The 17,314-nt window shown below is 43.1% G+C and overlaps 1 protein-coding gene across 1 annotated transcript in view; it reads right to left on the bottom strand.

Annotated features, from left to right (window-relative positions):
• Entrep2 (endosomal transmembrane epsin interactor 2) overlaps positions 1 to 17,314 on the bottom strand; it is a 421,062-nt gene that overhangs the window by 72,958 nt on the left and 330,790 nt on the right. Inside the window, exon 4 of the mRNA XM_042277565.2 lies at positions 5,471 to 5,605. Coding sequence (XP_042133499.2) covers positions 5,471 to 5,605 — 135 coding nt within the window. The remainder of the gene's footprint in view (positions 1 to 5,470; positions 5,606 to 17,314) is intronic.

The raw sequence follows: 17,314 nt of genomic DNA on the forward strand, positions 1-17,314 counted from the left end.
CTTTAGGTCACAGGGCAACCAACCAAATTCCTAGAGAGAGACGGAACCTCCAAGGAGAAACAGGAGAACCCGACCAGAACAAATGCAGCCAAACACCAGCTCTAGTGGAAAAGATGGACAACGAATAAAGTCACCAGACAGATGGAAGCAAGAAGGACCAGCCCAGTGGAAACACTGGGAACAGGGAATAGCTGCCTGCCAGGAGGCTACTACCTGGAACTTCTAGCCGTCAAAAGGCTGAGGCAATAGAATGACCACGTTCAAGGCCAGCCTTGGCTATATTGTCTTGAAAAAATAAAAAAAAGAAGTCACAGAAATGACAAATACTTTAATACCTAGGGCTATGGTGATATTCTATTTGTGCTGAAATGCGATTTTATTTGTATGTTAATAAATGCAAGTGCCTGGGGGTCAGAGCTAATAACAAAGCATTTAGTAGAAGTCTGGCAGTGGTAGCACACTCCCTTAATCCTGACACATGACAGGCAGATCTCTGTGTGTTCAAGGATACAGCCAGCATGGAAACACATGCCTTTAATCTCAATACCAACCATAGAGACCCGGAGGTCTGTACAGACAGGCAGTGACGAGGAGGTCATGTGGTTGGGTTTAGAACCAATGAGAAGGCAGAACAGAAAGTCAATGAAAAGACAGACACACAGGAAGTGGGTCTCTTTCTCAGGGGAAGGACGGCAGCGGCAATGAGGGGTAAGAAGGCTGTTTTAAGTCTCAGCTCTTAGCTGCTGCTCTCTGACCTCTGGGGCTTCTAACTCTGTGTTTGGCTCTGTGTTTCTTCTTTAATAAAACTGTTCAGAATTACATCTATATAGGGCCACTGATATAATCAAAGGAGGTGTCAGGTTGGCTCACCAGTGAGAAGTCACTTTCTGTCACCATGCTATCAGACTGCAGATGATAAGAGTATAAGATCAAAGAGGAAATGAAGAACATAGGCTAAACGTTTAGTATTCTGTGATGCTGCTGCCCTGCACTAGGAAGGCTTCCTCGGTTCTGCCTGACAGCCACAGGATTAAGTAGAGCTGTAGGATTAAGATGTGTTAGAATTTTACTGAGCTCTGCTTGTACTCCTGCCTATTTCAGTTGAATCCCTTTCCTCTTATCTCAAGAAAGCAAAGGTTTGCAAAGCATGTTTTCGAAGATGTCCTAAGACGTGATTGACACAGCTGTCCTGTTAAACTGCAAGAGCTCATTTACCAAAGAATGACCCAAGGGCTGTCTGCAATAGCTGCATCTCTAAGTATGCTTAAACTGTAATAGAAACTTCCCTTCAGTAATCAAGGACCCAGAGACCACCCAAGGATGCTCACATACACAGAATCCAGAGAGACTGATGGTCACATAGACAGAATTCAATACCACTGCTCAAACTACAGAGGCTGAAAAATAAACAAACAAACAACCTATAGAATAGGGCTGGATTCCAGAGCTTTAGCTCTGTCTACTGCCTGCTGGGATACATCAGTATCATTTGGTTTTTTGGGAGCCTGATTTCCACACGTAGATGACCTACATAGATGATGTAAGAAGAGAACAAAATCCAACATCCTCTCATGGATAGGAGTGGATTATACTACCAGCGATGCAGATCACTGACCGATTTGGAGCAAACGGTATTCTTAAGCTTTCAAGTCAGGAACAGGGAGAGAACATGTGCCCTTCACACCTCCATCCGGCAATATCCTGGAGTTCCCAGTTACAGCAAAAAAGCAAGGAAAGAGAATGAGCCATCCAGAGTGGAGTGTGGAGAGGGCATTTCAGGTGCTGATGGGCTGGATGAAGGAAGCCCAGAGAACCAGTAAAGCAACGTTTCCAGGTGTGTCTGGGAAGGGAGCTGCCCACGAGTCATGGAGCACGTGGGAAGGTCAAATCTTAGTGCGGTTAGGCACCATCCAATCAGCTGGAGTCTCAGACTCAACAAAACGTGACAGTGAGGTCCCCCTTCCTCAGTCCTCTCCTGCCCGGGACATGGAGAACACCAAGACTCTGAACTCTGGGACCTACACCAGAGGCTTCCCAGGTTCTCTGGCCTTAGGCTGAGGGTTATAATCTGTTTCCTTGATTCAGAAGCTTTTAGCATTGGAGTGTGCTTCATTGCCAGAATCCCAGGGTCTCTGAGCCCATTGTGAGATTTCTCAGCACCCATAGTCAAATCCCCTGACTGTATTTATGTCTATAAGTGCCCTGCTGGGTCTATTTGCTAGAGAACCCTGGCTAATACAGAAGAGGAGATGACAAACAGCCTCTGCACTACCAAAACATCAGCTACCAAAGAGTCCCTACTGCTAGTAACTGACTTTAGCAAGATCACGGGACACAAGATCAGTAACAAGCATCAAATTCAGACACTACAATGCGAGCCGATTCTAAAGAATTATGAAAATAGCACCAATAAATGGGGGGAAAGGACAAATAACTCAAAATACGTGAAGATCTATAAACTGAAAATTACATGCTGATGAAGATAATAAACACTGTTGAAATAAAAGAAGACCTAAATAGATGCATTCAAAGCAATGTGTAGGTTCCACACAATCTCAATCAAAATCTCAGCAGGACCACCATAGAAGCTGACAAGCATATTCTAAAGTGTATATGGAAATTCTAAGGACCTAGGATAATAGAGACAAGTTCAGAAGAATAACAAAACTGGAAGGCAGCAATAAGCCACAGACAGACACTCGAGTCCAAAGGTCTCCATCTTGCTGCCCTCAGGCAACAGCAAGTTTTCTTCACAGCACCACTACTCCCTACAGAGGCCTCCATTCAGGGACAGGGGCAAGGTCCCTCTTCTCCTAATTCCAGTCACTGCTATGGCTAGGTCATCACCCTCCCAACATGGGTATCAACCTGTCTTCTTGAAGCCTCCTGCCATCAGTTCTGATGGCTTTTGTCTTGAGTCTATTTTGGAAAAAAGCATCAGTAAGAAGTTTGGGAGAGTCTTTCAACTCTTACCAGCATCCAGGGTATCTGCATCTACATGAGGAAGAGCCACTGACCAGCTTCAAACAGTCAGCTAGGCCAGCCAGCCTTGGTTTGAATTCCTGGACTTCATTCCATTTGGCTAACCCATAAATAAATTCCCCATTGCCTTATCTCTCATCAAGGTAATAGTATGGTGCACAAGGATAAGACTGCACAGTCCAAGCCACCCCAGACTTGAACCTGCACCTTAAAGAAAGCATCATTCCCAAACTTCAATTCACAGCTCCTTAGAGGGCTCGTGTATGTGGGTCCCGAGTCTCACTGAATAAAGATTCCAAGGAGAAGTCCAGGGCTTTGGGGTAACAGACCAAATACTCTATATAACGCTTTAGATTAGCAGGATGGTTTGGCCAAATGTTCTGCCAAAGGTCCACTGTTAAAAGCTGGATCCTTGGAGCTGGAGAGGCAGCTCAGGAGTTAAGATCACTGGCGGCTCTTAGGAGCAGAGTTTGATTCCCAGCACCCACACAGCAGTTCATAACCTTCTGTAATTCCCATTCCATCCTGTTCTGGCCTCTGTGGTCACCAGGCACAAACAAGCAATTTTATGTTAGTTCATATAAAATGAAAATAAATAAATATTAAAAACTTGAGGGTTTAGGAGGCAAGACTTTAAGAGTCCTCTGGAGGATACCCTCCCAGGCGATTGTGGGAGCCTGGACCTTTCCTCTTTTGTTTCCACCCCCTGGCCTGTGGTGAGATAAGTGATTCTGTCCCACCACACACTCTTGGCATGATGTGCAGGCTCACCATGGCTCAGAGCAGAAGGCATTTGATCATACACTTGAAACTCTAAAACTATACAACAAACTAAACCTTTTCTCTCCCAAGTAGATTACTTTGACACACACACACACACACACACACACACACACACACACACACACACACACACACACACAGTAGTGCATAAAGTTGATTGATCCACACAAGTGGCCCTCGGAGCCTGAGATCCCCTGGGAGCTTACTGGCTTTTCTAGGAGGTGGTGGTCACACTGTCTGTAATTATCTGTGGTCTGACTATGTTCTTTAAATGTGGAAAGAAAGCACACCTGGGCTCGAACAGCAACTTAGACGATGTCAGAATGAGATCAGCGAAGTCCGCCCACTCCCCAATGGGCTATGAATGGCCATGCAGGCACTGGACCCTGCTCCCGGGCAGACCACAGCATGGGAGACGACGGTATGGCCTGTGAAGGCATGTGATGTAGGACCACAAGTGATGGCACCAGAAGAGCATCCCCGGCAACCTGCAGTTCTGCCTTCCGCCATTTTCACTGGAGCTGTCACTTCGGTGGATGCCAGGACCCTGAACGTGGCCCGTTTTTCCATGTGGACAGAGCAGGTGTTGGAGAAACTCCCCCCAGACTAAGGACAGGAACATCCCACTTGGCCACCTTCCTTCTTCTCCTGGTTGGAAGCAGCTGTCTTTGAAGCCCATTTCCTGCCACAGGCCAGAGCTCTACACTGTAAACGTCGTCTCACTACCAACCAAGAGGTCCTTTGATGGCAGCACAGCTTTTCAAAAACATTTCAGCTACTTTTGTTCAGGGACAAGGAAAGAACTGGGTTGACTGTCCATATGTATTTTTAAGCAGCCATTTCAGGTTTTCAGTAAAATAACCCTTGTAGGAAGACAGACGGGGGAAGAATAAGATAGCATTTCCATGCGCCCTCCCCATTTTTTCTTTGAGACAAGGTCTCACTGTGTGGCCCTGGCTGGCCTGGAACTCACTCTGTAGACCAGGCTGGCCTTGAACTCACAGAGTTCCACTTGCCTCTGCCTCCCAAGTGCTGGGATTAAAGGAGCATCACCGTGCTCGGACCCTATGTCCCCTTCATAAAAGATCAAATGCTTTATAGGAGAACAGATTGCCATGGGAGATTGTAAGGTTCCTTTCTTTAATATCTTTGAATTACATTTATTTATTTTTTTATTATTTATATGTGGGTGTGCATGAGCATGCCACTGTGTGTGAGGAGGAGAGAAAAGAATTTTCTGGAGTCAGTTCTCTCAGTCCTCCATGTGGGCCCTGGGGGTCTACCTCAGGTCATTAGCTTGGCAGCAAGGGTCTTACCCACTGAGCCATCTCACCTGCCCTAAATAGCTTTTTAAAAGTAAAATGAATAACCATGTGGTCCTTGGAGTAACAGCAGAGACTGTGAGGACAACAGAAGAAACCATGGCAACCTCAGCTGTGAAGAACTCTTTCAGCCATTTTCATCCTACTTTGCATTTGTCAGAGGCAGGAAAATGACCCGGTAAAGATGAAAACAGGGACCCAGGAATCAGAGCTTCCAAAGGACAATCTACAACCCTTTAAAATGCTCTTTCCGGAAGGACGGTCCCTCGGCATCCAACCACCTGGATGAATCATGAGCCGAAAGGAATCTATATGCTAATAAATCTTCCTTAATGTCTCCAGGAGAGGGAAGAACTGCGCGCACAGGCAGTGGCTAGCCTCACCTTCAAGGTCAGCCTCACAGCGTTGCAGTTCTCCTGCAGGGGGTTCAGCTTCAGGGTCTCCCCGAGGTTGCTGCATCCCGAGGAGTGGTGCTGGAGCTCACAGCAGACACACACCTCCACGCTGTCGAACTTGATCTAAACAGGAACACAGAGAAGCCTCGCGTTAGCACGACATTTGGCCTGTCAAGTATGCTCTGAGGTCTGACAGAGCAAGGACACATGACATGGCTCCCTTGGAAACATATCATCACGCCTAAAGCCATTTCCACTGGCCAAGGCCATGAATGCCACCAGGAATTACTCCAACTTCTTTTTCTTTCTTTCGTTTGTTTGTTTGTTTGTTTTTTTGAGACAGGGTTTCTCTGTGTAGCTTTGTGCCTTTCCTGGAACTCGCTCTGTAGACCAGGCTGGCCTCGAACTCACAGAGATCCGCCTGCCTCTGCCTCCCGAGTGCTGGGATTAAAGGCGTGCGCCACCACCGCCCGGAACTACTTCTTTTTCAAAAGCAATGATTCGAAAGAGAAAGGAGAGCTGGAGAGCTGGCTGGGTGGGTAAAGGGTTTGCCACATGCACACCGGCATCTGAGTTCGAATCTCCAGAGGCTATGGGGAGCTAGGCAAAGCAGCATGTGTCGGCAACCCTAGAGCTCCTGTAGCAGAATGGACAGCAGAGGCAGAAGGGTTCCTGAAGCTCACAGGCAAGCCAGTTTAGTGTGCACATTGACAAAGAAAATCGATTCTTGAAATCCATTATTGAAAAAAATTCTCTTATACAATACATCCCAACCACAGTTTCCCCTTCCTCCACTAGAGACACTGTCTTAAGCAAGGTAGAAAGTGAGGACAGATATGCAAGGTTGTCCTCTGATGGCACATGTGTATGTTTACAGACACACACACACACACACACACACACACACACACACACACACACACACACACACACACACGACAATTATTTCATGAACTGCAGGTGAGCTACAGAAATAAATGTGATCTGAAAATCACTCAGGGGTTTATTGGTCTGTGGAGATGTGCTTTGCCCCATTCTTCTCTCATGGTCAGAAATTTCCTGTCTTACTCCATCACTCCATGACCCCTGAAGCTCCTTTCCATCCATCAATATGCAATCCATCCTAATATTGAAGGCTTGGCTGAGTTTTCCATCCCCACCTCTACCCAACACTCATTTTGTTTAGCTGGAGTTACAGCTTATTGTCATACTATGTGTGGTTCAGATGGACTGGTCATTGTCAGGAAATTCTGAATAAGTTAAAAATGGCTCAGAAAATTAAGGGCCATGAAAGGAAACAGGTGCAGTCTTAGAACTTTGAAAAACAATGGCAAAACAGGGGGGGGGGGGGGGAGTTTGAGATTCTCAGCTACAGAAAAAAGAACAGATTTACCAGTGCCTGAGCGGAAATGGGATTAAAAAAAAAGAAAGAAAGAAAACCTGGATATAAAATGCCTACACAGAAAACATTCACTTAAATCTGTGGGATTTTATTCAAAGCTGATGTAACACGAAACAAATTCTTTTCCTTAAGACTAGCAGGTGTCCACTTCCAATAAATCCTGACAAATGTTTCACACCAGGTGACTCAAAGTGCCCGTGTTATTTTCAGACAAATATTGGCCCACTGTAACTGTAACAAATGATTTTTCATTGTATGATGTACTTACTGCAAAGGATGGTGCCACAGACTTCCATGTATCATGCCTGTCATTCCTAATCACTGGGTGTAGGACTCACGCCACATCTACAGAGCCAAGGAATGTGCAGGGATTCATCAGAGGCTGGCTCTTCCTACGAGACATGCCCCCTGCAAGTATGGAGCTCGGGTCCCCAGATGTCATGTTTCCTTTCCATTTGCACCCATTTGAGCTGTGTCCCAGAACAAGGCCCACACCGAGCTCTTTCCCTGCATCTCTATGTTCCTATGACCTTTCATCACACTGCTTACCTAGGCTTCTAAGAACTGTTTCCTCTCAGCCTTTGCTTTCCTGGTGTGGGAGCTTGTGTCCCAGGCTTCTCCACATCAATCAACCGGAGAACAGCTTCAGATGCATCCCAGTGCAACCCCGGGACAGGGGCGTTGGGGAGCTTTGTGACTGGCTCTCACCAGCCAATGTGGGCAGAAGGGATAGGATGGGAACTCTGAGCCTCAACCTCCCTAGGCTTTGAGATTCTGCACCCTCCTTCCAGAACTAATGACCTTCAGAAAGAGATAACACTAAGTTCTGGGGAACTGAAGGGCCCCAGCCAGGCCTCAGCAGGAGATTCATGGAGTATAGCTATGTGTCTGGTTTGCCCATTGGTGTGTGCATACATGACATTATTATGGAAAACCTAACAGTTTTCAAATTACCCAAATGATACCTCTACCAATAAGGGCATAAGCATCCAAGCTCACCTGCATCTTCATCAATTCTCCCTAGGCGATGCTGGACTCACACACTGCTGTCTGTGGGGGTGTGTCAGAAAACAGCATCACATTTTAGGAGATGGGACTGTTTTTTTCACCACTCATCTTGTAAAAGAGCACACACACACACACACACACACACACAAATGTTCAAGGCAAACACACACAGGCCTTCTCTCCCCTGCCCGGGGGAAGCTCACCACCTCCCTTCCTGTTTTAGTGATCACTTGCCTACTTCCATCTGTATATTTTTACCATTGGCAATTGGATTACTTTCACATGTTTTCCTAACTTTATGCACTCCGAGAGTGTTACTATGTTTAGGTGTGGGTGAGTGATGTTTATTGGCATCATATTAAATGGCATATTAAAATACCTCTATTTTTATGCCTAACCTACTGATGGACATTTCAGCTGTTGCCAATGCTTGGTAGTTGTGGTTTGAAAGAAAATGGCCCCCGAAGGGAATGGCACTATTAGGAAGGGTGGCCTTGTTGGAGGAAGTGTGTCACTGTGGGGGCGGACATTTGATGTTTCTTTTGCTCAAGCTTCCCTCAGTGTGACAGTCACTCGACTTCCTGTTGCCTGCAAGATGTAGAACTCTCAGCTACTCCTGCTGCTGCCTTGCTTCCCACTATGATGATAATGGACCGAACCTCTGAAACTGCAAGCAAGCCACCCCAATTAAATGTTTTCTTTATAAGAGTTGCTGTAGTCATGGTGTCTTTTCACAACAAAAGAAACCTAATTAGACAGTAGTTAAAAGTAAAGCTGCTATGACATTGTGCATTTGTGTCCCAGGACACACACGCAGCATTTCATTTGAGTATAATATACTTACTGAATGGAGCTACTGAGCCTCTAGGGATCTTTGTAGTAGATAATGCAAGAAAATTTCCACTGTGTTTTTCTCTTTCTTTGTTTCTCTCTCTTTCTTTCTCTCTCTCTCTCTCTCTCTCTCTCTCTCTCTCTCTCTCTCTCTCTCTCTCTCTCTCTCTTCTAATTTATATGCCACCAGAACAGTGCTGGTATCCTTAACTTTCATATCCTGGCTTTACAATTTTGGTAAGAAAAATAATGAAGGGAGAAGTTCACCAAAATGAGAGACGAAGCCAAGAAAAAGAAGAACAATGATGTACATAGGCAAGACATAAAGGAAATCCTGAGCCAATGCGAAGGGAACAAACAGACCATCTCTGAGACCAAGCAAGTCATATGGAAGCAGGAAACAGCAGCTCCGGGAACTATTCTGAAAATGGAAAGCACAGCTCACCAAAGCCACTGGGACAGGCTCACACTGAGAGATCTTCAGTCCTTTTGGAGCGACTGAGGAGAATTAGAAACAGGAACACAGGACACTAAACAGCATAATAAAACAATTCTAACTTCAGAGCCAAGAGCCAGGACACACAGTCCATGGTTCTGTTAAATACGTGGCTTGCCAATCCTTCAGTCTCTTCCCATCATCTTGAGACAATTACTTGCAGGGCAAAAGTTTTCAATTTTGGTGATGTCCATTTTTTTTTTTTACTCTTACATCTCAATCATTAATGTAAGAAAGTTTTTTGAGCCCTAGATCCTAATGATGTTCTACTGATTTTTCTCTAATGGCCTTATATTTTGATCATTGCTTTTTGATTCAGAAGACTTTTTAAGTTCATTTGTGTGTGTGTGTGTGTGTGTGTGTGTGTGTGTGTGTGTGTGTGTGTGTGTGTGTAAGATAAAAGACTTTGGTTGAGGCTGATTTTTTTTTTTTTTTTTTTTGCTTAGAGATTTAGTCTAGCTGATCCACTATGTGTGGCAAGGCCTTCTCCCCTGCATTGCTTCCTATCTGTGTGAATCTACTTCTGGCTTCACTGGTCTGTCTGTCTGTCTCCACCACATACAGTCTTAATTACTACAGTTATAATCCAGAAATGGAATAGAAGGATTCTTCCCATTTTATTCTTTTCAAAATTTCCTCTTCCTCCTCTTCTTCTTCCCATATATGCTTTAGAATATGATTGTCAATGTCTGTAAAACTTCTTGCTGGGATATTGATAGGAGTCAAATAAGCCTGCACATCAGTTTGGGAAGAATGGACACTAATTTTTATGTTATGTTTGAATTCAAGAATAGAGCACGTCTCTCCACTTACCTTGATTTATTTCACTACTGTTCCAGAGTTTTCAGTGAATGAGTCTGATATATGCTTTGTTAGATTTATACTGGTTTTGAGTGACCATGAATGATACTTCATTTTACATTTCAGTGTCTTCTTTCTCATTTCTAAGGTAGAGCAATACATCAAATTGTGTTTCAAAGTGTCCTGTAACCTTTCCAAACCCATCTAATAGTTCTTTGTTGGTGTCATCTATTTGTATTGTTTGCTGTCCTTTAAAATTTTTCATTGTGATTTTTACACATAGATACCAAGGCCATCTAAATCGAGTTGATTTTGTTTTCCTTTGCAATCTGTATGCCAATTATTTCATTTTCTTGTCTGACTACATAGGCTTGAACTTTCATCCTGTGTCCATGTTGAGTAAGTCCTGTGAGAATAAGCATGCTTGCTTTGTTCTTGGTTTCAGGAGAAACGTTTTCAATCTTTCACCATTGCGTGTTTCACAGTCACTTTGCCAGTTTGAGGGCATTACCTATTTTTCTAAGTCATTTTTTGCTTGTTGTATTTTTCTTAAAAATATGAGCCCACTTCCTTTAATTACTCTACACATTATTCAATCAGAGAAATGCTAATACAGTTAGAACACAGTACCCTAAACTGAAGTCAGATGAAGCGGAGTTGTCATCTCACAAAATACAATTATTCAAAATAGTCACGACTGCTTTCCAATTCTCAAGATTAGATCAGGGAGTTCGGACTCCCTTTTTTTGGTGGGAATGGATTTTTTTCATACAATATTTTTTAAATCTGATAAGTTATTTTTTAAATCACAAGAGGATGTTCCATTTTGCCAACTGTCCTTTCGGCAACAGCTAATATAACCATGTGGCTTTCCTTCTTGGTCCCGTTGAAAGAGTAAATTAAATTGATTGGCTTTGTAACAATGTGTATAATTTATAAACATGAATATGCATTTCCTTTTGCTATTTTCAAGGACTTTTGTACATATGCTGCTGAGTGATCTCCAGGTCTCTTTTTCCGCATTGTCTGTGTCTGCTTTTGATAGAATGATACTAGTTTCATCAAATCAATTTAGAAGTGTAACTTACTCTGCAGAAATGATGTTAATTTTTAAAATATTTGGAGTATTTGCCAATGTAACCTTCTGGCTTTGGATATTTTGTTCTGGGGAGTTATAAAATTATGCTGGATTAATTTTTCTATTTCTCAACATCTCTATTATTTTTTATTAAAATTAATTATATATATTATAAGTCTATGGGGATCCAATGTAGTGTTCATTTTACATTGTGAATTATGTTACACCAATTTACAAATCTATCGCTCCACAAACCAACTCTTTTGTGGTAAAACATTTAAAATCTACCTTTAGCAATATATTTTAAATATATGTAATATTATAATTTATTATACACACAACTGCACAATAGCTCACTAAGGCTTATTTCTTCTATCTAACTCAGTAGTCCTAATGCTGTGACCCTTTAATACAGTTTCTCTTGTTGTGGTGACCCCCCCAACCATAGAATTATTTTCATCGCTACTTCATAACTGTAATTTTGCTACTTCTATGAATCATAATGTAAATATCTGATATTTCTGATGGTCTTAGGTGACCCCTTGTGAAATGATAGTTCGACTCTTGAAGAGGTCTTGACCTACCGGTTGAGAACCATTGATCTAACTGAAATTGTGTACCCTCTGATAAACACCTCCCTTTCAAGTCTCCTGCTCTGTAATTACCATTCTGCTCTGCTCCTATGAGTTCATTATTTGGATTCCAATCTAAGTGGGTCATGTGGTGCTTGTGTTTCTGAGCCTGACTTCCTTCACTTGGTACAGTATCCATGTTTATTACAAATAATAGGCTTTCCATAAACAACACATTATTAGGTTGGAGAATCAAGGCAGGTACACAACTGGCTCCTGGATGAAGAAAGCTACAGATGTGACCTTTCCCAAGGAAGACACGGCTGTGTGTTGGCATCCAGTCAGAATCCCAATGCTGCAGGTGGACTGGAAGATGGTACCCTGGAGATTTTATAGAAAAGTAATGTGTGCAAGAATTACCCAGAACATTCTTTTCAAAGAATAACCGTGGGAGGGATGGTATCAATCTCCTGTTTGAGGTGCTAAAATCAACACACTAAGATAATGGTTTTAAAATAGAGACCAGTAAGAGAGTGTCAGAAAAAGGAACAATGACCTAATGGAGTGTGATATGAGAAAAATGACATTTCAGTCTGGTAGGGATAGAGCAGTCTACTTACAAGGAGCAAGCTTTGATGGAGGTGGAAACTAGTCCAGCCACTGTTGAAGTGACAAAGGGAAGTCTCAAAAACACTAAAAATAGACCCAGGCTATGACCCAGCTGTTCCACCCCTGTCTGTCCACCTGAAAGACTCTGAGTCAACGTGTCACACACATGCTCGAGGTTCAGTGGGTATACGTGCACTACTTTGTATAGCTGTGTTATGGAACTGACGGAGATGTCCAACAACAGAGGAGTGGACAAAGATAAGGTGGTATGCATATTCAGTAGAATTTCATTCATAGGTAAGGAAGAATGGAATTATGTGTGGCAATATATTGTGTACCCTAATAAACTTGCCTGAGGATCAGAGAAGCAGAACAGCCAGCCACTAGCTCTTACCTCTACAAAATCCTTAGCCTAAAGAGAGTGAGTTCCTGTTTCTCTGCCCTGCTGTATTACTTCCTGGGATTAAAGGCATGTGTACTTCCCAAGTAAAGGCATGAGATCTCAAGTGCTGGGGTTAAAGGTGTGTGCCACCAGTGCCTGACATCTGTCTAATGAAGTAGCTGGCTCTGTCCTCTGATCTTCAGGCAAGTTTATTAGGACACACAATGTATCACCACAATTACGCAATTTTTCAGGAAATTAGATACAACTGGAGACATCATAGCCTGAAACGAAGGAAGCCAGTCACACAATATTGTGTTTTCTTTTATTGGTGGTTCCTAGATCTCACATAGATACATATAGATGAATGAAAGTAAAGATGAAACTGTAGGAACACAGGGAACTAATGGGAAGGGTTGGTCAGGGGATGTGAGTCATTGATCAATGTTTAACGTACAGTTGGATGTAAATACACAGTGAATATATACAACGAAAGATGCTTCAAGTTTTGACAAGAAGGTATAGAAATTAGAATTCTCTCGTATATGCCCTTGTATATTTGTGGCAAGAAGGCAAAGTGGTATGGCCTTTGTGGAAAACAACACAGCATTTCTTCTTAAATTGGAATTACCATGTATCCAGCAAGTCCTCTTGGTGTGTATACCGGGTGAAAGAAGCCATAGTGGCAGAGGGGTGACCACTGCGGGACCCCGCTCAGGTGGGGCACCTGGAGCAGCCACGTTCATGGGACAGGAAGGAGGGAGCAGTTCTAGTTTTCAAAGGTGGGAAATTTGTCGGGAGGCAGTGGTGATGGTGGTGTCCCAGGAAATGGGCTTCACGACAGTGCACACATACATGGTTAAGGTAGGACATTGTACGTGGTGTGTTTTCTGCCACAGCTGAAAATTAACATCTGGTTCTCACAGACCTATTCTATAATTAAAATAACAGTGACAATATAATTAGCAAATAACATGGGCTCTTTCTGATCTTTAACAGGGTCCTAGAAATCTGGGACCCAGAAGTGATACTTTGAGTACTCTGCGGCCCTCAGCAGATGGCAGTTGTAGCCCACCAAACTATTGTAGTAGTTCAGAACACAGTTAAGCCACAAATGAATTTCTGCACTGAACCTACTGGCTAGCACAGCCCAGCTTCGTCTACCTCAAGCATGCTCACACTGTTCCCATTAGCCTGCAGTTGGGCATAATTAAACAGCAAGTCACCACTCTGCTGCCTTACATAATCTCCTGAAGACTGAGTGGAAAACACCGGTTGGGTGTGCTTTCAACTGACGTAAAGTAAAAATCTTTGAAGCCATGACTTTGGCATGCCCTCTGTGAATCAACAGTTCACTCTCATCAGCCTCTGTCGCCCCTCTCCTGCCTTGCCTCCCCTGGGCTAATAACGTGGCTCCTAGGTTCAGCCTTCCCCGCAACATTGTCCTTTTGGCAGCATCCGAAGGTCACAGATCGAGCCGATTTGTGCTTCTATCACAGGCTGGCAGGGGCGCAGCATCCCTCTTTCTGTTGTGTAAGCCCTTTCCACTCCCAGACAGGCTGATGGACCATAAATAAGGGGGCAGGCTCGCTTTTAAATGCTCCAAAGAGATTCACAAAGAATTACTGTGGCTTCATTTGCAAAGCTCTGCTGTGTCTTTTCCAGTGACCCCAACGCCAAGGGGGCACTCTTGAAATAAATCTGTCAGCTGCTTGCACACCCAGATGTCAGGGTCAGGGAACTAATCATGAGGTTTCCCGAATTCTTCTTAGAATTAATCACAAACTCAGTGAAATAACTGATGGAAACAATTTATTTGGATGTCTCTTCCCTGGGGCCACTAGAGGGTTCTTTGGAGTGAAACCCCCCCCCCCCACACACACACACAAAACCCCAGATGCTTTTCAGCTAAGTCAACCTGCCTTCCTTTCCCTGGGATTATCCCGAACCACAGAAACTGTTTTGCCTTTTGCATGAGCTGTTTTAGACAAGCATAGAGATGGAACTAGGATTATGTAATGATTTCTTCCACATTCATGAGATGGTTGAGAACAAACGACAGTCATCTCTCACTACCCATTGGACACCCCACCCCACCCTGGGAGGATCCTCTTTGCTATCAGATCTATACACAACCTGTGCATCCCCTCCTGTGTGCTGAAGGTCATCTCAAGGTGACTTATAATACCCACGGCAGTGTAAATGCAGAGTTGAGTCAGCCTGGTAGAACCCACAGACAAGAGGGACTGCTTTTTAAAAGATGGACTTTGGGAACTGGAGAGATGGCTCAGGGGTTCCAAGCACTGGCTATTCTTTTAGACTACTGGGAGTTTGATTTCTAACACCCATACTGCAGCTAACAATAGCCTGTAACTTCGGTTCCAAGGGATCTGACATCCAATTCCGACCTCTATGGGCACCAGGCATACATAGGGTACACTTGCAGGCAAGATACCCATGCACATAAAATAATAATTAAAAAATATTCAAAGGTGAACTTTTGAGCTAGGTGTGGTGGTATGCACTTGCAGTTCCAGAATTGGGCAGGCAGAGCTGAAGGGTGATGAGTTCCAAGAGAGCCTGACTTACACAGTAGAACTCATTCTACAAACTAAGTAAAACAAAAGAGCAATAAAGGAGCTGAAGCCAATTACAGACAGGCTCACAAGTCCTGCTGGGATGGTTCGGACCCAACCACACCTACCTCCTTGCCCAAAGTCACAGTATAATGCAAACTTGACAATGGGACTTGATATAGTCACAAGGAAAGACAAAAAAGACAAGCAGAGTAACTATTTCTTGTAGTCTCTTACTGTGGGTTCATTAGTATTAAACCAGAGGAGCCTTTTCAGGGTCATGAGACCACCCACATCATGCGTGCCTGGCACACAGTGCTTACTCAGCCAACAGGGATCCTATAAGCCACTCTGTGCCATCTGGACTTCTCCAGGACTTGGAATCTTTACTAGATTAGAGGGAGATTCAGGGTGTGCACCACACGGATTCAGTGTGTACCATATGGATTCAGGGTGTACATCACATGGATTCAGGGTGTGCATTGCAGGGATTCCAGCTATGCATCCAAAGGAGAGGACAGCTTTGTCGGGCACCCACATGTCCTCAGCTCAGCTTCCAAGACCCACTGTTACTACAGTGTGGTTAATGTGTCTTTACCACTGGTATCATTTCCTCTGTGGAACTGGGTGTGTTGTCCGTGTCTATTGTATACATGTTCAAAGCTGTCATGTCTTCTTGATGGATTGATTGTTCCTCTAATCAATGTGAAGTGGCTTTTCTCTCTTCTGAGTAGTTTTGGTTTGAAGTCCATTTTGTCAGATGTTGGAACAGTGCTATCCTTGTCCTTCCCTAGAAACACTGGCTTAGAATACCTTTTCCCATCCCTTCAACCCAAGGTTGCATCTGTCTTTGATGCTGAGGTATATCTCTTATGTGCAACAATAAATGGATTCCATATTATAACTGAATCTGATAGCCTGTGTCTTCTGAGTCGGAAATTGTAACCATTAATAATCAGAGTTAATATTGAAAGATATGTATCCATTCTGGTCATTTTGTTGATTTTGTAGTGTTTGATGTTTTCCCATTCCTCATCTGATTAACTACTATTCTAGGCTGGTTAACTCATATTCCACTACCTTGGATAATCTAAAAGAAATGAATGAATGTCTAGATGCCTATAAGCTACCAAAATTAAGCCAAGATGAAATAAATTATTTAAAAAGACCTAGAACAAATAATTACACTGAAGCAGTAATTAAAACACCTCCCAACTGAAAACAAAATCTAGGACCAGATGGATTCGGTGCTGAATTCTATCAGACCTTTGAAGCAAAACTAATATCAATAATTCTCAAATTATCCCACAAAATAGGATAGGAAAGATCACTACCCACATCTTTATAAAGCTAGAATTAGCCAGATACCAAAATCAGATTTTAAAAAATTCAAAAAAGGAACAAAAAGAAAATTACAGGACAATCTCTGTGCTGAACATAGATATAAAAATCCTCTATAAAATAATTGTAAACCAAATTCAAGAGCACAACAAAAGATCATTTACCATGATCCAATTGGCCTTATCCCAGAGGTTCAGAGATATACACAAATCAATACACATAATAGATCACACAAATGGATTCAAGCATAGAAATTGCATCATAATCTCAATAGACACAAGCTCTTGATGAAATCCAGCATACATTCATGATGAGACCTCTGAAGTGACTAAGAATAGATAGGACACATCTCAATACAATCAGGGCTATGCATTAACATGCCTACAGACAAAACCCACCATGTGGGGAAAACATGAGGCGTTCCCACTAATGTCAGGATCAAGACATGGGCTCCACTGTTTCCACACGTATTTGATATAGTACTTCAAATGTTACCAAGGTCAGTAGGACAGAAGAAGGAAAGAAAGGGATACAAAAAGGAAGAAATAAAGTCTCTTTATTTTCAGATGCTATGATTCTCTGTATAAAAACCCTGAAAACTATTTTCTCCGTTTCTATAGGATGCTTCCCCACCCTGTTGATTGAACCCTAATGAATTCTAGATCTTATTTCCTAATATTGCTGCCTCATGATAGTCCCAAAGGGACAAGCAATCATGAGCAGGCATCTCTAAAAC

This window comes from Peromyscus maniculatus, chromosome 1, assembly GCF_049852395.1.
Source record: "Peromyscus maniculatus bairdii isolate BWxNUB_F1_BW_parent chromosome 1, HU_Pman_BW_mat_3.1, whole genome shotgun sequence".
NCBI classification, from domain to species: domain Eukaryota; kingdom Metazoa; phylum Chordata; class Mammalia; order Rodentia; family Cricetidae; genus Peromyscus; species Peromyscus maniculatus.